Genomic DNA, 23369 nt, shown 5'->3' on the forward strand with positions numbered 1-23369 from the left:
TTATCATTAGCTCTGGGTTTGCTGCCTCTCAGCCTCATAGTCTGAGGTCTTTTAAAAATCGAGTCACCAAAGTTCCCCTGTTGCTTTCTCCTTTGTGCCACCTGTGATGAGAACAGGATTTTTAAGCGACACACGCTCTCACAATGACTGGCATCTGTCAAGGCTTGCCTTTGCTAAAGCAGGTAGAAAACGACAGGTGGGGACTAGACGAGGGCTTTTACAGAATCGCCAAGAATGAAGAAGAACCCACGGCTGGCAGTCAGCATCTTAGGGCTCCTGCCTCCCACTTTTTCTCAGGGCACGCCCAGAGCCACTTGGAAATTCCACGTTCTAGGTCACCTGTCGCACTGCTCTTTAGGAGGTCGGTCTTACACCTCGCCCTTCCAGCCCAGGTATGATTTCTCTCACACTCCTAGAGGGCGTCTTTTAAGACTGGACTGTGCACAGTCTCCTCAGGGTTTAGCTCAATGGCCAGACCACTTAAGTCTGAGGTATCTGTCTCCCCCAGCCTTTCCCAAGTCCAGGTGGTGACTTGGACCAGCAAGTTTCTCAGTTCATCGAAGCGTTGCTTCTTGGGAAATGTAGTACTCAAGCGGGTCCCTCTGCTTTGCTAGCAGCCGGAAGACTACACTTCCCAGAGTGCTCAAGAAAGGAAGGCTGACCCAGGCGTGCAGCTCCACGTGACTACTCACTATGGCTTCCCTGTGTTGTAGCCGGCTGTCTGGTGGTCTTGTGTGATTTGTTACGTCTCTGCTGCCGGGTAATCGTCTCTCGACTTCGACATGCAAAAAATCAAATCTCTTATGACCCGGCAGGTGAGTCATGTTGCCTGAAGCGAAGACCTTGTCCCTCCCGGGTGGGAATGGAGCCGAGACTCCCAGCCCCCGGGCGGCGGTGGGCGGAGGCTTAAGTTACAGAGGGTAGCGGGTGCCAGGGGTTTTGGACAGCTAAGTAGTATCCTGGAAAACTCACCGGAGCCTCCTAGATCCGACCTGGACTCTTTGTGGGTAGTGTCTTCCTAGACGCATTCATGTAGACAGGGCCAGCCAGGGAGTTGGGCTGTCTTTGTCTCCCCTCTTTTGCTTTTGCTTCCTCCCCAGGACGGCTTCAGCTAAGCTTTGCACCACCTGACGGGTGGTGGTTTACCAGCAAGTGCCCCGGGAAAGGGGGTGGCGTCTATGCAGCAGAAAAGACTGGAAAAGATCGAGGGTGAATGGACAGGTCTATTTATAGACTACATTGGTAGTTGTTGGTTTGGGGGCAACTCCTCAAACCTTGTAGCTATTTTCTGGATGTGAAAATGAGAATGACAGTCGCTTTTCTGTACCTCCTATCTCAAAGTACCGCGTTGTAGGTCACCAGTGAGCTATGTATGTGAACATTCTTTGTGTATTGCTACTTAAAAAGAAAAAAAGAAAAGAAAATCCTTGTTCTGGCAAAACAATGGTCTTTTTATGCTTTTTGCCAGAATGATAATTCACGAATAAAACTGCTCTGTGTCCTTTCCACGTATGTTAGGGCTTCCTAATACTGTGTCTCAGCTTCCTTCAAGAAGTTGCAAGAATTGATTTTTTTAGGTATTTATTGATCCTTTCATTGCAGAAACCTTTGCTCTGACTGTAGCATATCATTAAAATTTGCTGTTTTTCTTTGCTTTAGTGAAAAACAAGCATGGTTTAGATGAATTTTAAATCAGTGTGACTTAGAAATTTTGGTAGAATCCTTTCTCAAAAGTTTCACATATAATTTTTTTTTCCTTAACAAAAGAGAACAGGAAAACAAATGGCTTCTTTACCTATATGAGAATTCAAAATTTAGCGATAGTGGGACAGTTACATATAATTTCATATAGACAGCAAATGCCCCGTCCTGGCATAATTGTTTTCCTTTTCCAAGTTACATGATTGGTGTCAAGAAAATAGGAAAAATGTTCTGTGAATAATAAAATGAACAAACGAGTAGGTGAGTAGAGGCATTTCGCAATCCTTCACATTTGTTGAACACTGGGGCTGTGCCTCCTCCTGCTTTCTGGAGAATGAGCTGGAAGGCTGCTTCATCCTGGGGTGGGAGGAGAGAAAGCAGACGAACTAGGAGCTGAATTGCAGCCACTCAGGTGCTAGATGACTCCATTCTGGTTTTGCTTTCTGTCTGCTTGGTCTTGCCTGTGATGCCATATGGTCATTTGTCTGTTGTACCACTTGTAAACTTTCTTGAGGCTGCTGCATTTGGAGATTTTGTTCCTATGGTTGGGGCTCTTTTGTACTTGTTACCATTGGTGTACAGTAGTTTTGCTGATTTGGATTTCTTTCTTTCTTTCTTTCTTTCTTTCTTTCTTTCTTTCTTTCCTCCCTCCCTCCCTCCCTCCCTCCCTCCTTTCCTCTCTTTCTTTCTTTCTTTCTTTCTTTCTTTCTTTCTTTCTTTCTTTCTTTCTTTTTTTGGTTTTGGACCTTGTCTTATGAAAATGAGCATGCGAGAAGAATCAAAAATTTCCAAGTAACTGGTGATAATTATATATGCAACATTGGTAAATGCAATGCCTACTGTGCAGAAAGTGCTTTAAGCCGCAGTTTATTGAATTATAGTAGGTTATCTCTGTGTTTAGTTGGAGAGGAAAAAGATCTTCAGAACATATACAAGAAACTGGAGCTATAATATATAAAAAGTGAGGTAAAGTTAGGGGGTTTATGTAAATGTGTGGCCCTCCTAATTGTATACGTTTAAGGCTCAGTTTTACATATTTGATTATTATGCTGTTAATGCATAATAAGGAGAGATGAAATTCTGGTCCATGGAATTTTAATTTTATCTGCATATTCTCTGTCTCTGTCCATTTTGATCTCTCTTTGCAAAAGGTTCACAGGGAAGGATGTACTTTGTTAACTGGCCTTATTTAGATTAGATCTGTTACTCATCATTTCCCATTATGCTGGCCACTATTCTTTCAATCCAGTCAGCAAACTGAGTTGAGCAATTTGGGGCAGTCATTATTCCAGCTTTGGGAGAGGCAGCAGTGAATAGAATGGACAAGTGCTAAGCAGGCATGGTGAGGAATGTTTGAGGGAAAGAAGGTAAAGCAGCCTGGGAGTTTTTACAGGTTAGGAGCAATTATATCTTTAGAGACAGGATGGTCATGGAAAGCCTCAGAGGGAAGATAATGCAAAATGCCTGAGGGAAGTGAGGGGGTGAACTAGGTGATGAGATACCAGCAGAAGAACCAATTCAGATGCCTCCAGGCAGGAACCATTATGGTCCAATGTAGGCAGAATAAAGGGCATACAGAAAAAAAAAAAAAAAGCCTTAGGAGATGAGCTTAGGATGAGGCATGGAGCTGAAGGCAGGAAGCAGGATTACATTGAACATTTCAGGTCATAGCAGTAGCCGGACTTTTATTCTGAGTTAAGTGACAAACAGAGGAGCTCATGTAGTCTGATGGAGCATTCCTGAAAGGCCATGTGACCCCTGGAGAAGGATTAAAGAGCAGAGACTATGGAGGCTGCTACAGTGACTAGGTGGGCTTTATCCAGAGTGCCATCAGTGAGCACGCACAGAAGAGGGTGGATAATGTAGACCTTTCATAGAGGTGGAACTAGGAAAATTTGCTCATGTGTTGGGTAGACTGTCAAGGATGACCCAAGTTGGTTTAGCTCCTGGAGTTAGAAGAGAGGGCTTGGCACTTTCTCAGATGGAGGGCACTGGAGGAGGAGTGGTTTGAGGGAAGAGGCTTTAGCCTTCTTTATATGAAGGCTGCTCGGGTACTTAACTAGAGAAATAAAGTAGAGAGTTCACCAAATGTGTCTGAGTTTATGGTCAAGAATCAGAGGCATAGAGAAACCTACAGGAGTTACAAGTCTATAGCTGACAAAACTAGACAGATGGACAGACAGACAGCATTGGCTGTCCAAACTGCTTTTTTCGTTTAACATTAAGAGATGGATCCTGCAGAGTAGAATATGGAGGAGCTGTCGGTGACTGATGAAGTCTGTAGCAACCTGAATGGCCACCAGCATGTAATAGATGCCTAATAAGTACTTGCTGAATGAATCTGGATTCATTCAGAGGAAACCATTAAAAACAAGGATTGGAAAGATGTTATAGATCCACCAGGTAGGCCTTGAGTGAGAGCTAGCTTTCAGACCAAATAGCCTGGGTCACTGGGGACATGAGACATTATTTCTTTCTTCCTTCCTTCTTTCCTTTTTACTTCCTTTTTTCTTCCTTCCTTCCTTCCCCCTTCCTCCCTTTCTCTCTCTTTCTCTTCCTTTTTTTTTAAAAAAAGATTTTCTTGTTTTTATAATTTATTTTTTATAAAATTATTTAAATTTTATTTTATGTGCTTTGGTGCTTTCCCTGCATTTATGTCTCTGGGAGAGTGTCAGCTCCCCTGGAACTGGAGTTGCAGTCAGTTGTGAATGGCCATGTGGGTCTGGGAACTGAACCCAGGTCCTCTGGAAGAGACTTTTGGTGAGGGAGCTATCTCTTCAACGCTGACAACAGGACTTTTTATGAAGTCCTGGCTAGGATGAGATCAAGATAACTCTGCTGGGGAGAAAGATGGACAGAACTTATAAACACTCAAGTCATGCTAAGAAGGGAAACACAAATAGCTGCAAATGTGCTAGGATATAAATCGTGAGTCTTAGAAGGGGAACAGAGGCTCATATAGCTGCAATGGAAGTGTCTTTATTGTTGCTCTGATTTGGACAAAGAATGTACAAAGGCGGCTTTCTCGATGCTGAATTTTACATTGGGGGGAATTATAAAAGAAACAAGTAGAAATGCATATCAGAGAGTGGATAATGATAATAGCAAATTCTTTTTTTTTTTTTTTTTCTCAATGAAAGCACTACAGGTGCAGCGATGACTTTGAACCTTGGATTGAAAATAGTAGAACGCTGACTTCATTTTTAGTGAGAACTTAAAATAACAGATAACGAAAGGGTTAACAACCTACCTTCTCAAGTTACAGTTGAGTGTCAGATGTACTTAGAGACATTTACATCCTTATTTTTTTCTTCATTTCTATTTTCTTAGAAGAAAAACCATTTCTCTGTGATCCTAATAATTCTAAGATGTTTCCAAGGTAGCGGGTTCTGCTTTGGGTCCTCACAGGAGCTGTCTCTTTCACTCTTTATAGCTGAGTTATCACCGTGGTTGGCACATATCACACAACATGGGAAGGCTGGGTAGGATGTGCAAGGCCACGGGAGAGTCTGTTCTGGAGTCTACTCCCCTCTACAAGTCCCTGACATAGGGCTTCTCACTTCTGTTATTATTTTGTATATTTGGCAGAAAGATGCCATGCTTCGGTACTTGAGTAGCAGTTTAGCGGAGAAATCTTATTTTAGATGCTGGTTTATATCACACTTAAATTCTACCATTTAGGGAAAGAGAAAATAGACCTGTTATATTCATTCAAGGATTTCTGTCAGATTAGTTACTAGTTACCTTCAAAACGTATTTAAAGACATGCTAATTACACATTGTAAATGATGTTTAAGTAACGGTGTCATTTGAATTAAATCACAAAGTTTATGTATATAGTATATATATATATATTTACATATGTATGTCTATATGATATATGCATGGAAGTTTAGTTGTCTTAGTCTGCCTCGCTGTTTTTGATGGTGTACCTTCATACGAGTTGCTGGTGAGAAACCCAGGATAGGAAAAGCAGCCAAAGCCTCGGAACAGGATCTGAAACTTATGCCATTGCAAGGCGTGCAAGACTGCAATAGACTTTATCCCAGCATGTGTTCCTGGACACAGCAGCCTGCAAACAGTTGCATGCCCCCATGAGAACAAAGTGCTGAGCAGTTGGAGGTTGGAGCCTGAAAAGTAACTTCTATCCAACAGTTTACTGTTTGTTTTTTTTTTTAACTTTTGATGTTTGTTTTGTTTCAGAATTTTGCTAGTCATTGGGCAGTAGAGGCAAATAACATTTGCTTTCGCCTTTCCTTGCAATTTAAAGAAAGAAGTATGCAGACTTCGTGTTTAAAATTTCACTGAGTTGGCTGAGAGATTTGTTTTGAAAATGTCTAGCTATGTTTCTGAAGCACAAATAATTCTCCCAGTCACCTAAGGTGTTAGTTAAAATGCAAATTCCTGACTCCAATCTAGATGTGCCTATTCGTTAGGTGCATGGCAGGGCCCTGGGGCCTTTAAAATGTTGCCTGGGTGATATTAGTGGACACAGTCCTTAGCTATGCTGGGAAGTACTCTGTGCCATGAAGCATCAGGCTTTAAGAACATAATTCTGAAGCTGGTGGTGTATTGGTCTTATATTTCTTGGAGATAGGAGGGAGAGTGATAACAGGAAAGAAAGAAGGGTGAGCTGAATAATCCAGGAATAGTGTTAGAAAAATACTGTTTCAAACTTGTGGGTGGGACTGGTGCTATCTCATAGAAAAAAGATAGCGACCTCTGTATCTCACAGAAAACAAAGCCCACTCTATATTTTGGTGACTAAAGACCCCAAAGAGTCAGTATGCAGCACCTAACAGGCAGGGGTATGTTGCTAAGCCCTCCTCAGAATCGCATACTAGCTGTTTTTGCTTACAGACTAATGTCAGTTCTTTAAATTCATATTTTAAAAGTGGGGCTTTGAAATGGAGTTTAGATGCTGCATTCTTTCTGTCTTCCCAATTTTTCCTGGTATATGTGAGGGCATTCAGAACCCTTCAGTTGATGTGCATAGAGAAGGGCCAGGTACCACAGCGCTTCAGAACAGCTAGAAAGCAGGGATTTTTATCTGTAAATCATAACACTATGACTTTCTTGGATCATTTTTCTCAAGGTGAATTTGTTAATGATTTAAATAATAGTATGTTTATAAAAGCCTTTGCAGTGTTTCTTTCCTTTTGGTTGTTTTAAAGTAGTGGTTAAGATAGAGTTTTGCTGACAGAGCCATATAGTACTCTTATTGTAAATCCTCCAAACACATACTTACTCTAGTTCATAGCAGACCATATGCGTTGAGTGATAACTGTTCGCAGAATGTATGCTCTCTTTATTTCGAAGCAGGAAAATCTCATTTTAAAACTGTCATATCTGTTTCACTAGGTGTGTTCTATCTTTTTACAGTTCTTTAGCACAATTAAATGGTGTTTGTTTTTCTCTCTCTCTTTTTGAAGGGTCTGAAAAGCCCTCCGGAGAGCCTCAGTGATCTTGGTGCCTTTGAGAGTCTTCGGGTCCCTGGAAAGGTATTGATCTCCATGTGCGCTGTGACTTTTCACTTCCTCAAGAACAGACTCACTGCCCCTGGGCACTAATTGCTTCTCTGCAGCTCTGCTTCCCACAGCAGGTGGTTGGTGTGATAAGCTAGGTGATGTTTTGGCTTTCGTTATGCAGGGATGCAGTGTGATTCCCTAGTAAGGCACAAACTGCAAAATTAATAACGTTAGTTTATTATATCAAATCCTTAGCTTGAAGGCAGATATATATGCATATTGTACTTACTTTTTTGCTCTAATTTGAAGATGTCAGGTAAAGTAATTTATTACTGACTTTTGAATGCTGTAGCATTCTCAACCCCAAAATATATTTAATTATGTTTTTCCTTTGGGCAGAGAATTTTGAACAAACAAGTGAAACCCAACTTATACCAGGTCTGATATATTTCAGATTTTAATCCCCTAGTAGTTGTGTGAACATCCCAGTTTACAAGTTTAATGCACTGAAAGCTACCTGGCTTTTCCCTGGAGTACAGTCAACCATTGTTAACCCTACGGTCACTGGCTGTGGGTTGCGGCTGCTGCTCAGAGCGGTGGTGTGTCACAGCTCTGCCGCAGATAAAGGATTTCAAATGGTTTTAATTTGAGGATTATGCGGGGTGCACTTTTTTTTAAACAGCTGGGAACTGAACCCAGGGTTCATGCTTACTAGGCTGGTGTTCTGCAGCTGAATTAAACCTCCGTTCCCTGAGCTGCATAATTAAAAGTGCTCTGCTGTGTCTGGCATCTCGAGACAAGAAGCTTTTTTTTTTTTTCTTGCTAGAAAGTTCTATTTTATGTATTTTTATTTTATCATAGGGGTTATAGAAGGGCATTTTCATACAACTTTATGGTGTACTTTGATCACGTTCCTTTCCATACCCCATTACCTCCCCCTCTGAGCCTTGTCCTCCTCCGTAGTCCCTTTTGTTACTCAGATGGTTTAGCTTCTGCTTTCATGTCATTTGTACATACCTGGTTTTCTGTATTTACGGCATCTAGGACCTGTAAATGAGAGAGCATATACAATGGTTGTCTTTGAGACTGAGTTACTTTGCTTAATATGATCATTATGTTCATTTCACTGTAAATTACATAATGGCTGGAGAAAGTTGTATTGTGTGGATAAACTGCCTTTTCTTCACCCATTCCTTGTCGTTGGAAGCCTCTGTTGGTTTCACAGCTCAGCTACAGTGAGTAATGCTGCAGTGAACACTCAATGTGCAAGTGTGTCCATGCCGCGCTGCCAGGAGTCTTCTGGGTAAACGCGCGGGAATTGTTTACAGGGTGTCACAGTGGGTCAGGTTTTAGTTAATTACTAATTGTTAAACTGGTTTACATTCCCACCCAGCAGTTCACATCCTTGTCAGCCTCTATGCTGTTTCCTCAATACAGGTCTTTTCTTGCTCAATTATCTGAGGCTTCTCACATCCCAGTGTCAGTTTCCATCTCCTTCAGACACTGACCAATGAAGTAAATTTTGCATTTACTGCTTAATCTTTATGTGACCCAAGCATAGTGTCTCAATACAATAAAATGCTAATAATCCTTTTGCATGAAGTAGTTCAGACAAAGACTTAGGCATTTCATACACACACACACACACACACACACACACAATGTTATTAAATGGATATGGTGCAGTTAGGAAACGAGGACTGACCATGCATCCTACTGATAAGCAGTTGCCTTTATTTAGTTGATGAAGAAAAATGACAGTTATACATTTATACATTGTGGGCATACCTTGATTTTGATTGTATTATATGTTTTGGAGTCAATTTCAGGTTGATGAGTAAATCTCATTAAAAATACACGAATTTCTTAATAGGAATGCTGTGTTGTCCTTACCCTAAGATGTGATGTTTTTGGTGATAATGGCGGCAGTGGATTCATGCATAGTCTTCTTATGGACCTTCTACTGTGTTTCTTTGAGTTATCTGGCCCTGGGTAGAGTGTACACTTGGGGTCACAAGCTCAGCAAGGGAAAGCGGTTCAGGGGACGGTTATATCTAAGCACTGGTCTTTCAGGCATATACCGAGGCGTTAGTAGGTGATGAAGTAGCTAATAAGAAGTGATGCTCCTGCAGGAAGCTGCAGCTAGCCTTACGATCACAGAGCCTCCTGAGGTCCTCATGCCTCTTTGTTCTCTGCCTGCTCACAGCATCACAAGGACTGGGATGCAGGGCTGCTGCCCTCTCTCTTAGTGGCTCTACCGTCCAGAGTACTGATGCTCCGGTTGCTAGATTTGAATCAGGCTTGCGCTCACTACTGAGCTTGACAGCTAAGAGGACTGGAGTTCTGAGATTGCCCTCTCCGTGCAGGGTGTAGGTAGTTTAACTTTAATGCAGAACATGAATCTATATATACATATATACATAATATACATATATATTTACAACTTGGAAGTGACTTTGTACCGTATATAGTAAATGATTTCTAGCTATACAGTTGCTTTAAAATTAATGTGTGGAGTTTAGTGCTTGGTCACTTGAAATTTGATATCTTCAAAAACCAATCCTAAGTTTTTCAGATTAGTGAACAGATTTTAAAAATGGAAAATACTAATTTGAAATGAGTATTTTAAAATAACCACTTTATTTGCTATGAAAGTAGTATACAGCATGAATAGAAAGGGTCCCTAGAAAAAGGTTACAGAAGTCCCCAGCACTGTGGAGGCTGGCGTTTCCTTCCTGTAGTCGCCTGTGAGTTTCCAGGGGCGCTTTTGAGCATTGCCTGCTGGACACACCGTAGGAACAGCAGCACTGAAGCTGTGCTGCGCTCCCAGACGGAAGGCACATAGTAACAAGCAGGGTGCCCGGTTGTCGGTGATGACACAGACTTGGAGGAAATAAGCAGTGAGGGAAACTCAGGGAGGCTGTGCTGCCTCCCTTGCAGTGTGTTCCCCTCGTGTTTTACTAACGTGCTCTAAGCTCTACAGATGATTTTGGAATTTGGATATGGATATAGTAATTTATCTGTTGCATGGAAAATACAGTATATTACTGGGGTTAAAGCTATTCAGTGGCGGGTTAAGATGACTATGTTGGTATTTATTCTACTTAAGCAATTTAAGTGCCAGGAAGAAACACTGAAATATTACCATTTAATGGCATCCACACTCATCAACACACAGGTAGACTGTTGAAAATATTCTCCACCGTTCAGGAATGAGCTTTTTTTTTTTTTTTTTTTTTTTTTTTTTTTTTTTTTTTTTTTGCCTTAACATTCTGATTCCCAAAGCATATTTATTTAATTATGTTTTTCCTTTGGGCAGAGAATTTGAATAAACAAATGAAAACCAACTTAAACTGTCTGATATATTTCAGATTTTAATCTCCTAATACATGAACATCTCAGTTTACAAGTTTAATGCATGAATTCTTTTTTTTTCTCTTTATCATATCTTTCTAGTTGGAAGAAGGTGCTTTCGACTCAAGAAAGGAATAGATTAGCTTCAGTTGTGATATATTGGAAGGCTGTGGAATAAAGGAGTGGATTATTAAGATGGATCATACCACTGTTGATTAGGTTTAAAATAATTACTATTTGCAAATTCCATGATGGCTCAGCTCCCTAGAAAAGAATAGCAGTAAAGAGAAACAGAAGAGCAGTATGTGATATGTCTCATGAGCCGGCAGCTCTTGTTTATTTCTTACTGTATTTTTTTTTTTTTGTATTTTTTGAGACTTGCATAGGCTGTCAGCGGCATGTGCTGGAGAGCAAGGGCGGGTCAGGAGCAGGTGCATGGAATGCAGAGCCTGATTAAGAAGGCGCTGGGTGTCTGGGCTGCTTTGTTCCACAGGGCTGAAGACTGGGTTGCTGATTAAGAAGCTGCAGACGTGAGGTGGAGAATCGGAAAAAGCAATAAGTGTGAGGGCCGTTTAGAAAGCAGAAAGTGAGAGTGAGGGCTCACCAGATAGAGACGGTGAAAGACTGCAAAGCCCTGAGGCCGGAGGAGCTGTGGTAGCTCTCAGCATAGACTTTGTCTTTTAAGAGGGTCTGAGAAGACCTTCAGACTAAAGAAAAACAAGGAAGGCGTGCATTGGCTTCTTCTGTCTGAATCTCTGCTTGTGCTCTGCCCTTTCTCCAGTGTTAGCAGCTCAGTAGTGGCAGATAGTTTAATATTCATGGAAGCTGAGAATTCTTTTTAAAGCTAGCTTAAAGATTTTAAGTTCCAATGTTATCATCAATGTTTCTCATGTAATAAATTTAGAAAAATATAAAAAAAATCCTAGACTTGGGTTGACATTTTAACTGTACAAGAAATAGATACAAATATTTGGCAAAGGATCAAAAAAGAAATTTATGATGGCTGATTTTTAACTGTGTCAATGCAACACATTTGAATGGTTGAAATCAGTTTTTATTTCTTACTTTTTGCATAAAGTGATTAAAATACTTTTATTACCTAATTTTATTTTAAGTCTGGATTAAAATAGTCATACTTTAACAGCCTTGTATGAATGTTCATACATCATTTAGCCCAAGGCTCCTTTCAAATTGTAATGTTACCAGTACTCCACTAGATGGCACTAAGAAACTGATAAAAACAGGCTAGGCAGTAAAGCCTGCTTTATTTAAGTACAGGAGCAAACTGAGGAAGCTGCTACATTTGATAGATTATTACTGTTGTTCTACTGGGAATATAAGAAAATGTGCAATTTCCCCACATAATCAGACATCTGACAATTCATTATAATCTTATGTGCTGCATGGTTTTAGGCTATCTAAGATCTGAAAATAGGTTTTGAGTTGTTTCATTTGGAAGCAGATCAAACCTGTGTCTGTCCAGTGACTTATGACTTTAATAATACTTATCAAATATTGAAAATGTATTTTTTCCTATTCACTGTGTGTGTATATGTATATTTATTGGCGACTAAATTTATTTTTTTGCTCTCAATTAGGGCTCTAACAGGTTGTTAGCTTTATGAGAACCAAGCCTGTAGCTGTAGCAACTGTAACAGTGTGTCACTTTTGTCTTGCTGTCTTGACTGATGAAAGAATGCTAACAGTTAAAAAAAAAAAAAAAGCAAAGCATGACAAGAAAACAAACAGCAAATGTATGCGTTAGAAGCCATCCTTCAAACAGTCTCTCTCTGCCCCTTCAAACAGTCTCTCTCTGCCGGCATTCTGCCATCTAGGTAGAGAATCAAGAGGATGTGAACTGCAGGCTAATACAGAAAGGAAGCTGGGGTTCCAGTATTTATTCTATTAATTTTCTGCAGAGTTTTGATTCTGACCTGTGAACTGAAGAATGTTATGTCAATTTACCTTACGTAATTACATAATTTGTTGAGTGAAAGCCCGAAACTGACTGTTAGGTGTCTAAGCTGTGGTATGCGCTGACTTAATCTGTGAAAGCTGGCATGCTTTTACAACTAGTTACTTATGACAGGTTGAGTTTTTGGCTCAATTAGTGTGGACTTTTGGATAATATGAAAGTAGTAGCTAAATACAAAATGTATAATCATTGTTTTCCTTAAGCACAGATGCTTTCCCTAAGAAATGAACCCTCAGTACAAAATTACTTTGTGAAGTGATCATTTAGTTCCTTAGAAGCTGTAAATATCCTGGAAATGTTTTCATAAATCTTTCACTTGAGGGCTTAAATTGTTTATAGGTTTAAACCCTTCTGTTTTTATGTTGAGATAAGCAGTAGCCTGGCTAAATAAAGGGGAGATATTGACTGCAATATCTGTTCTTATTATTTTTCCTCATTGCTCATAAAGTTACATTCACAATGTACATTTTCTGTGTGTGCTCATGTAGCCTTATCTACCTCAGAGATAAAGTAGCAGAGCAGCTAGGTGGTAATGTACTCAACCTGCGTGTGATGGAGAAGCAGCCTTGCAAACACCAAATAACTGTTTTCTGCCAGTTTGCTGAAATAGTGCTGTCTGCTTTATTGAACATTTACAAAATATTGAACATTTACGCATATTTTTGATATAGTGTCTGGCACAATGTCGTGTTATTTATTTTAATTAAAGAAAAACATAATTTTAACGCACATACATGGATGTGTGTACATAAGCATCTTTTTTAAAAGTCCCGGTTGTTGCCTTGCATCTTATTGCCTCCTGGTGAGCATGCAGCGTTACTTTTTTTTTTTTTAATTTAAATCAAGGCTCTTTATTACTTGATCCTGCAGCATAATTTTATGCATTTTGTTCTGCTCCTCGGTTTAAGCTTGAATTTCTGTCTGTTCTTCTGTCTTCTGAATGCCTTTTTCCCTCAGGTTGAGAGCACTTGTGCCTTGTCTTTTGTCTCCTTCCTTCCTCTGCTCTGTTTTGCCTTGCTGTTTATTTGTTCATCGGGCCCCTCTTTAGTAACTGAGGGCAATGCGAATTCCACTCACCTCTGGTTGACATCATCTAGGAGAGTTTTCCATGTTAAGAATAAAGGCAGTGTTTGTTCCATGTAGTTGCACTGGCTGATGGGGGCAGGCAATGGAGCCTGTGAAGCAGGCTAGCAAGCTCCTAATGGCAGTGTGGGGCCATTTGTTCTTTTCCTTTTCTGCTTCCATTTCCTCTGCCTGCAGCTAAATCCATGACTTTAATTTTTCTCTTTCCAGCTTTAATTATGAGGTATACTGATGCACATTTTCTGTGTTTTAGTGATTGGCAGTAAAGTTTTGTTGCATTTTATATCTTTTACTTGTTTTGGATTTTCACATTTTAGAGAGCATTTTCAATACATTAGTTTTAATACTCATTTAATTATACCCTATAAACCGTAAAACTTACTATAAAATAAATCCTTAAAGACTTCATTAATGGTATAACAGTTGGCAAGACTGAACTGTTTAATTCTATACTTGTCTGACTGTCTCATTATTTTAACCTCTCTTTCTTAACATATTTTGATATGCCATAAAGGGTTTTATTTGGTTCTAGTTTTTCCTATTTGCTTTAAATTTTTTTTGGGGGCAACCTTTTGTTCATTTTGCATATAAGTTATCTCGAACACTTAGAAATTACCTTGTCAGGTTCTGTTTTAAAGAACTGCATATTTTTGTACATCTCTGCTGCTAGGAAGTAAGTTTTTAATTCTAACAAAATTATGCAGCAGTTATATTAAAATAAGCAGTATAGCTGCTTCTGTTTATTTTTTCTCATTTGCATACATAAAATACTCCCAGGTCATTTAATATTCTTATTATTTTTTTTGTTAATAGAAGCAGTAAGAGCTTATGGATCACGTTGGCTACCCAAATGTTTTGTTTCGTATTCCTTTTGAATAGCATTGACTATTGAGTTTCAGGTTGAGCTGTAATTATTATTGGAGTGCTGTGAAGCTTGGCGCTGCGGAGCATGACCGTGGAGAATAAGGAGCAGCCGCCGCGTGAAGTGTGGGATCTGACTGAGCAGGCAGCTCAGCACTGAGCAAGTGTTCAGGGAGTGACTAGGTGGAAGCAGAGCCTGATGGAGAGGCAGAGAGCCTGTGAGAGACAGAGTCTCTTCTGAGCAGTTGGAATGAGCTCAGATGTGTATTTCACAGAGAAGTCACTAGATGGGTTGAAAGGAATGCTATTTTATTAGGATACAGTGATGTATCAGGGTATTTGGTTTGGGTGAGGTGTTAATCTCAAAGGTGGGAGGAGAAAGACCCCTGACTGAAATCATCAAGGCCAGATTTATTAAAGCAAGCAATTAAAGCAAATGTCCTCCCCCTAAGGTGGGGTTTGAGAGGTCTGCCTTGGATGTGAGGAAGACAAGGTTTGTTTGTTTTATAGCTCAGGTTAGGGGTTTTTCCAAATAGGGGCTTTGGCAGACAAAATAGGCAGGTTGGGTTACAGGAGCAGAGAATAAGCCTGACAAGTTAGCCATAAGGGCCTCCTGAAACAGAGACACGATTGCAAGGTGGTCATAATAGGTCCTCACAACTAGGTAGTTATAACAGCCTTTTTGAAACAAAGGTAGGGGTGCAAGGTGGTTACTAACTTTTTGAAGCATAGGTATGATTGCCATTCCTGGAACAGGCAGTACAGAACCATTTGTAGTTATGGTTACAGGCAGGGCGTAGTCCCATCCTTGAGAAACAGAGGTTCAATCAGGAACAAACCTCTTTGGCTTTACTATGTGAGAGCTGTTAAGCCTAAGATGTAGGCAGGCTGGTTCTTTAGGATTCCTTCATTGTATGCTGTGTCTTCTCCCATTTTGCTAGGTTTTCTCCCAGACTTGATTTAGGATTATTGTGTTAGTTCTTTGTGTTCTCTGATGTTGACTAAGTAGATCTCTAGGAAGGACTAGCATCTGACCTTTGTGTACTTATACAGATAGTACTATTTTTATAAATTCATCACATTTTTGAAATGTACATTTGTGAGATGCTTTTAAATAAAATCACATTTTCCCTTTGGCAATTTTAATAAGTTTAAAACATGAAAAAAATAAGTTTGAAGAGTCTAAATCAAATTTTCAAGCTTGTAGAGATGCAGCTGAAGCTGAGTGTTGCTGCCCTCAGGTCAGTCTATCTGGTACTGGGCTGAAGGGGGCATCAGCCTGCTGTGATGTGTTGATGTTAATTGGTATACCCTTAAGATGAAAGTGGTGCTTGATTGCTGCATGCCTTTCATTTTTTTTTGGCTTAGCAACAAATAATACCTTCCATCATTACCAATTTAGTAATGTCTGAATTCTTTTCGAATGGTACCAACTGCACTCAGGAGCACTTGTGCTTAGAGCCAACCTCACCCTCTTGAAGCTTGTGTTTCAGATGCCAATGTCCTTTCAAGGGAAGGAGTTTTGCCAGAAAATTCCAAGTTCCCTTTCACTTTCCCCCCCTCTCACTTTGCCTCCGCTGGTGCTGTGCATTTCACACCCCACCGCAAGTTTGAGCACCACTGTGCATGGCGCTAAGTGACTTAGAGCTGCAGATAACTTCCAGTCCCTTCTGCTAGACTCCAGAAGTGTGGCTCTACTGCAAGAATGGTAGGGTTTCTTATTTTTTTTTTGGGGGGGGGGGATGTGCACGCACGTGCACACAAATGCTCAAATGTGTGTACATGGTCACATGGGTATGGGCCAGTGGCCAGACTTTGATGTTGTTTCTTCAGGAGCCCTTCACCGTATTCTTTGTGATACAACGTCGCTCATGTGGGCTCTGAGCTCTATTAAACTGGCTGGGTGAGATGGCTAGAGCCCAGAAGTTAACCTGTCTCTGCCTCCCCGTTGCTGAGGCTACCGGTACAAACCTCTATCCCTGTGGGTTCTGGGAATTAAACTCCAGTTCCTAGGCTTATGGGGAAAACATGTTAGCAACTGGGTCATTTCCAAGTCCCTGGGTGCCTTTTTGCTATACCCATGGCGCCGCTCACATCATGCTGTTATCCAGAGTACTCCTGTCATTGCCCCTTTCTGTTAGTGTACTTTGTAACTTGTGTTTTGTGTACAGGCTTGATTTTATGCCTGTGTTCTCTTGTTGAATGCTTTTAAATGTAGTGGGATTTTAAATTTAAATACATTGTTCTTTTAAGTTTCCAACAGTGTTCAAACACTTTTAGCTTGAGTTTACAATAGGAGTTAATTCTGTAGTTTATAATTTTAAAAATATAAAGTATGGTATGTCTTAAAAGATACCCAAGCAATTGCTATTTTTTCATTGTTTTTTAAATTTCAGTTTGTTTACTTTACATTCCAGGGGTGCCCTGTTGCTCCTCTCCTCCCACTACTCCTTCTTCCCTCCCCAGAAAAGAGGAGTCCCCTCCCTGCATATCAACCCTCCTCAGCACATCAATTCATATCTGGATTGAGCATGTATCCTCATCCTCTGAGGCCAGGCAAGGCAACACTGCCAGGGGGAAGTAATCCAAAAGCAGGCAGTAGAGTTCACCCTCCTCCACTTGCCAGGTGATCCATAGAAAGACCAAGCTGCACATATGTGCAGGGGCCTAGGCCCAGACCGTAGGTGATGTCTCAGTCTCTGAACACCCCCATGTGTCTGGGTGAGTTGTCTCTGTTGGTCTTCTTGTGCGGTTCCTATTCCCTCTAGGTCCTTCCATCTTTCCTCCAACACTTCCACAGGACCCCCAGAGCTCTGCCCCATGCTTGGGTGCAAGTCCCAGCATCACTGCTGGCTGGAGGCTCCCAGATAACGGTCATGTTAGGCTCCTATCTGCAAGCATAGCAGAGCATCATTACTACTGTCAGGCTGGCTCTCTACCATGGGGTGGGTCTCAGGTTGAGCCAATTATAGGGTGGACATTCCCTTAATCTTTGTTCCCTCTTTAATCCTGCACTTGTAAGCAGGGTAATTTTTGGGTCAAAGGTTTTTTCAGTGGATTGTTCCCCTCCTTCCACTAGTCCTGTGTGGCAAGGAGGTGGTCACTTTATTCTTCCTTCCTCCCTTGTTAGGAGTCTCAGCTAGAGTCACACCCATGTCCTCCTAGGAACCTACACTGTTGCAGGCCTCCAGCTTGACAAAGAGATGTCCCCCCTCAGTTTCCCTTCTTGTTCCCAGTGCTCTCATCTCCCACTCCCATTCTCCCATATCTAATCCCCGCCTTTTTTTCCCTTCCCCATCTCCTGCCCAGTTCCCTCTCTTCATCCACTTCTGCTGTCTGTTCTTTTTCCCCATCTGAGTGACATTCTAGCATCCTCCCTTGGGCCCTCCTTGTTACTTAGCTTCTTTGTGTCAGTGGATTGTAGTATGATTATCCTGTACTATAGCTCTAATATCCGCTTATAAGTGAGTACATACTATGTGTGTCTTTCTGGGTCTGGGTTACCTCACTTAGGATGATCTTTTCCATCCATTTGCCTGAAAATTTCATGATTTCTTTGTTTTTAATTGCTGAGTAGTATTCCATTGTGCATGTACCACAATTGCTGTATATCCATTGTTTCATTGAGGGACATCTAGTTTGTTTCTAGTTTCTGGCTATTATGAATAAAGCCACTATGAACATAGTTGAGCAAGTGTCCTTGTTGTATGGTGGAGTATGTTTTGGGTATATGCCTAGGAGTGGTATAGCTTGGTCTTGAGGTAGAGCTGTTCCTGATTTTCTGAGAAAGTGCCAGATTGATTTCCAGAGAGGTTGTACAAGTTTGCATTCCCAGCAGCAATGAAGGATTATTCCCCTTTCTCCACATCTTTGCCAGCATGTGTTCTCACTTGAAGTTTTGCTCTTAGCCATGCTGACTGGTGTTAGATGGAATCTTAGAATCATTTTGATTTGCATTTCTCTGATGACTAAGGACATTAAGCATTTCTTTAAGTGCTTCTCAGCCATTCAAGAGTCCTCTGTTGTTCCTCATTTTTTAATTGGATTATTTAATTTGTTGATGTTTAATTTCTTTATATATTTTAGATATTAGCCCTCTGTCTGTTATAGGATTGATGAAGCTCTTTCTCCAGTGTGTAGCTACTATCTTATCTTGTTCTATTCACAGTGTCCCTTGACTTACAGAAGTGTCTCAGTTTCATGAGATCCCACTTATTAATTGTTGATCTCAGAGCCTGTGCTCTTGGTGTTCTGCTCAGGAAGTTATCTCTTATGCAATTGAGTTCCAGACTTTTCCCCACATTGTCTTCTAATAAATTTAGAATGTGTGGTTTTATGTCAAGGGCTTTGATCCCCTTGGACTTGAGTTTTGTGCAGGGTGATAAATACAGATCTATTTGCATTTTTCTGCATGTAGACATCCAGTTAGACCAGCACCATTTGTTGAAGATGCTATCTTTTTTCCATTGTATTGCTTTGGCTTCTGCTTCTTGAATATCAAGTGCCTGTAGGATTGTGGATTTCTGGGTGTTCAGTTTGGTTCCATTGATCAACCTGTCTGTTTCTATGCCAATACCATGCAGTTTTTATTACTTTTGCTCTGTAGTATGTCTTGAAAGCAGCGATGTTGATACCACTAGAAGCTCTTTTATTATACATAATTGTTTTGGCTATCCAGGGTCTTTTGTTTTTCCATATGAAGTTAATGGTTGCCCTTTCTAGGTTTGTAAAGAATTGCATTGGAATTTTGATGGGAATTGTATTGAATCTGCAGATTGCTTTTGGCAGGATGGCTATTTTTATTATATTAATTCTACTGATCCATAAGAATGGGAGATCATTCCATCTTCTAAAATCTTCAGTTTCTTTCTTCAAAGACTTGAAGTTCTCCTCATACAGGTCTTTCAATTGCTTGGTTAGAATTATATTTTATATTATTTGCTGCTATTGTGAAAGGTATTATTTCTCTAATTTCTTTCTTAGCCCTTTTGTTGCTTGTATAAAGGGGGGTCTTTGAGTTAATTTTGTACCCAGACACTTTGCTTAAGGTGTTTATCAGCTGTAGGGGTTCTCTGGTAGAACCTAGGGAGAACAGAAGGTGCCAATTTCTGCAATGTCCTGACGTGTGTGTGTGTGTGTGTGTGTGTGTTTTAAGTGTGGGTGCCAGTATGTGCATATATAGGCGTGTGCACACGGCGGCCACAGTGTGTCCTAAGTCACCCTTTACCTCATTTTCAATTTAAAGTTTTTCATAGAAAACATCTTCCCCCTTCACATTACTTTTTAAAAATTTTTTACTTATTATTTATTACAATTTATTTACCTTGTATCCTGGCTGTGGCCCCCTTCCTCGTCTCTTCCCAATCCCACTGACCCTCCCTCTTCTCCCCTTATGCCCTTTCCCTAGTCCCCCCACCCCACCACCAGTATGGGAGGACCTCCCCCCCCTTCCCTCTGACCCTAGCCTATCAGGTCTCATCGATGCTCGCTGCATCATCTTCCTTTGTGTCCTGGCAAGGTTGCATCACCAAGGGGGAGGTGATCAAAGAGCCAGCCACTCAGTTCATGTCAGAGACAGCCTCTATGCCCCTTACTAGGGAGCCAACTTGGAGACTGAGCAGCCTATAGGCTTCCTTAAGGGATTTATTCGATTTCTTCACCTGTTTGGTTGTATTTTCCTGCAGTTCTTTAAGGGATATATATATATATATATATATATATATATATATATATATATTCTTCTTTTAAGGCCTCTATAATTTTCATAACTTCAAATTTAAGATTGTTTGCTTGTACTTAGGATGTGGTAGTATCCTCAGGACTTGCTGCGGTAGGATAGCTGGGTTTTGGTGGTGTCATTATGGCCCGGGGTTTTGTTGATACCTAGTGTTCTTGTGCAGACCTCCAGCTGTTTGGTTGACTCTGTTACTCACGGGCCTTGTGGTCTCTGATGGTAATAGGTCTCTGGGGTTGTAGAGCTCATTGTCCCTAATGGCTGCAGTCCTCTGGTTTTCCTGCTGCTCCCTGATCTGTGCTGGTCTTTGGGGTGAGTCCCTGGAAATGTCTCAGGCCAGGGAACTGGGGTGTGGGTCTTGCAGGGGCAGTGCAGCACTGAGGGCCCTGGGCAGACCTGCCACTGTTGCTGGCAGGCTGTGGCAGGCCAGTAGAGGGGGTGGGGGTAGGGGGGAGAGGCTTTTATCTGCTGCTCCCTGATGCGTGCTGGTCTTGGTGGCCGCAGATCGGGCACAGTTGCTATTTTTAATAGGTAAGAAGTATGTCCACAGTAAATCATAGACCATCACTCAGTGTCCTTTAGTTGTCTGATAAATTATGTGCTAATTTTGTATATTTAATTAGCAATGATTGGGGCTGATAAGATGGCTCAATGAGTAAAGGCATTTATCAGCAACACTAAGAAAAGTTCGACCTCTGGGACCCACATGATGCAAGTTGTGAACGGACTCCTGCATGTTGTCCCCTATCTTGTACACGTGTGTGCTGTGGCACACCCTCAAGACAGACAACAAGTGAATGAATGGTGGTGATCCGTTAAGAGTTTTGCTGAGCATTATATTAGTGATGGTAAGGTTTTAAAACAACTGCTCCTTTGTATTTCCATAAATTTCATATTAACTTTGAAAGCTGAATGACTAAGTTGTTAATGTTTATAATAGCTGGGGAGCTAATGGGAAAAGGAAGATTAGGCTTTCTTAAGAGTGGACCTGTGCTCCCAGGAAGGCCACACATCGGAGAATATGTGTACAGCACAAATTGGACTTGATGGGTTTAAAATAAAAAGAGTACAGAGTTGGGCAGGTAAGAAAGGGCGGCTGTGGAAAGAGTTGACGGGCTGAATTAGATTAAAGCACAGTATATGGAATTCTCAAAGGACTACTTGAATTAATGTCTTTTTTTTTTCTGTTGTTAAGACAGGGTCTTTGATTTTTCTTTTCTTTTAATTAAATTTTTATATTTTTATATTAATTACAGTTTATTTACTTTGTATCCCAGCTTTAGCCCCTTCCCTCCTTCCCTCCCAATTCCACGCTCCCTCCCTTATCTCCTCCCTGCCCCAGTCCACTGATAAGGGAGATCCTCCTCCCCTTCCATCTGACCCTAGCTTATCAGGTCTCATCAGGACTGGCTGCAATGTCCTCCTCTGTGGCCTACTAGCAAGGCTGCTCCTCCCTTTGGTTTTTCTTAGACAGAGTCCGGCTGGATAGCTCAGGGTGTCCCTAATCTCAAGATCCTCCTGCCTCAGCCTTCTAAGTGTTGGGATGGTAAGTGTGTGTACCATATTTAGCTTAACATCTTGACTAACCTGCCTGGGAAGAAGTGATTAGCTAAACTGAGGAGATTTTCCCGTTAACAAGGGTTGTCAGAGAATTGATTGAAATTGCATAGCATAATGGCACTAATGCTAAGGACAGGATCTTTCTGTGAAGCTTCTGTAGGAGCCGTGAGAAGGAAGACCTTTACTCAGTACTCAGCTTTGGAACACAGCTCTTGTGTTGCAGTGTTCGTACATACTGGAGACGCTTCATAGCGCACAGGATGAAGCCTGGAAACCCCGGGCTGCATGCTTAGCTGCCCTCTGCTTCCTAGCCGAGTTAGATGTTCACTGCCCAGAGACTGGGTCCTAGAGGTTATTGAGATAGTGTTTTGTTCTGTGTGCTCAGACAGATTTTTAGAATATTATTGATGTGATAAAATGTGCGTTTATGCTATGTGTCTGTGATAGATTTACATAGTTACTTGCATTTCTTTCCTTAAACATTTAAATTCTTTAACCTTTCTGGCATACAAGTTGTTCAGAATACAATCTGAATTCTTTTTCTCCTCACTTCAGTAGAAGACAGTGTTTTAGTGTCTGGATCTTCCCTAGTTTCCTGGTTTCTAATTAGATTGTGTTATTGGTCAGAAGGTTTCTCAGAAGGTGTGTGACTGAAGACACAGGTCATCTGTTTCTATGCAGATGGAATTTTAGAAATTACATATACTATAATGATGACTTTTTTTCTTTTAAAGGAGGAATTCAGGGAACTTCGAGAACAGCCAAGCGACCCTCAAGCTGAACAAGAACTAATTAATAGTATTGAGGAAGTCTATTTTTCTGCGGACCCGTTTGATATTGTTAAATATGAGCTGGAGGTAAAAGAAAACTTCAATTAAAACACATCTAAAGCCCATTTTCTCCGTTCATATGAATGAGTTTGTAAGATCTGGTTTAGAGGGAACTAATATTTTTTACTAACACTAATAGTTATTATAATAGGTTTGTGATTATCGCAATATGAACTTAATGAACTGTCAGTCCATGGTATTACGTGCAAGTTTGGAGTGCTGGATAAGGAAGCTCGTCTGTGGTTTTGGTATTTAATTGCTGCCGTGCAGCATGATGCTATACTGCTTCTCACAGTACTTTCATAGTTCTGTTAAAAATGCTAATTAAAGTAGAATCAAAATTAAACTTTAATTATTTAAAATTTAAAATAAATGCTAAGAAAACGTTACGTGAGACTTTTTGTTTGGCTGTAGGTTGCAGAATGGTTTCAAATCCCTCGGTGCAAGTGGCTTCCCCACCTCAGCCTCCTGGGTAGCAAGGAGTACATGCGTGCTGCTCCAGGCTTCACTAGAGCACCGACTTTCTCAGTCAGAAGTGTGGATTGTGCTGAAAAGCCTTCTGTATAAAACTGTTGGAATGCTGACAGTCTATATTTATGGGGACTCGATAAAAAAAGTCAACATATCAGAAGTGTTTTAAACTTGGAATTTGTGTTCCGTTGTACACAGTTGCAGCTTTTCTACTTTGTGGTGACTTACAGTCCTGACTTCACTGTAGTCGTCACTTTATTCAGAGTATTCCTGAGAGAAACATCTGCATTGAGATTTTTCATAATTAGAGGTAGCAGGTAGGAGAGGGGATC

At 40.9% G+C, this 23369-nt stretch overlaps 1 protein-coding gene across 1 annotated transcript in view; it reads left to right on the top strand.

Annotated features, from left to right (window-relative positions):
- The first annotated feature begins 651 nt into the window (after positions 1–651).
- The window catches only part of Vps50 (VPS50 subunit of EARP/GARPII complex), a 101873-nt gene continuing 79155 nt past the window's right edge, over positions 652–23369 (top strand). Inside the window, exons 1-3 of the mRNA XM_060374004.1 lie at positions 652–815; positions 7134–7202; positions 22471–22593. Coding sequence (XP_060229987.1) covers positions 783–815; positions 7134–7202; positions 22471–22593 — 225 coding nt within the window. The 5' untranslated portion in view covers positions 652–782. The remainder of the gene's footprint in view (positions 816–7133; positions 7203–22470; positions 22594–23369) is intronic.

This window comes from Meriones unguiculatus, chromosome 21 (genome assembly GCF_030254825.1).
Source record: "Meriones unguiculatus strain TT.TT164.6M chromosome 21, Bangor_MerUng_6.1, whole genome shotgun sequence".
In the NCBI taxonomy this organism is placed as follows: Eukaryota; Metazoa; Chordata; class Mammalia; order Rodentia; family Muridae; genus Meriones; species Meriones unguiculatus.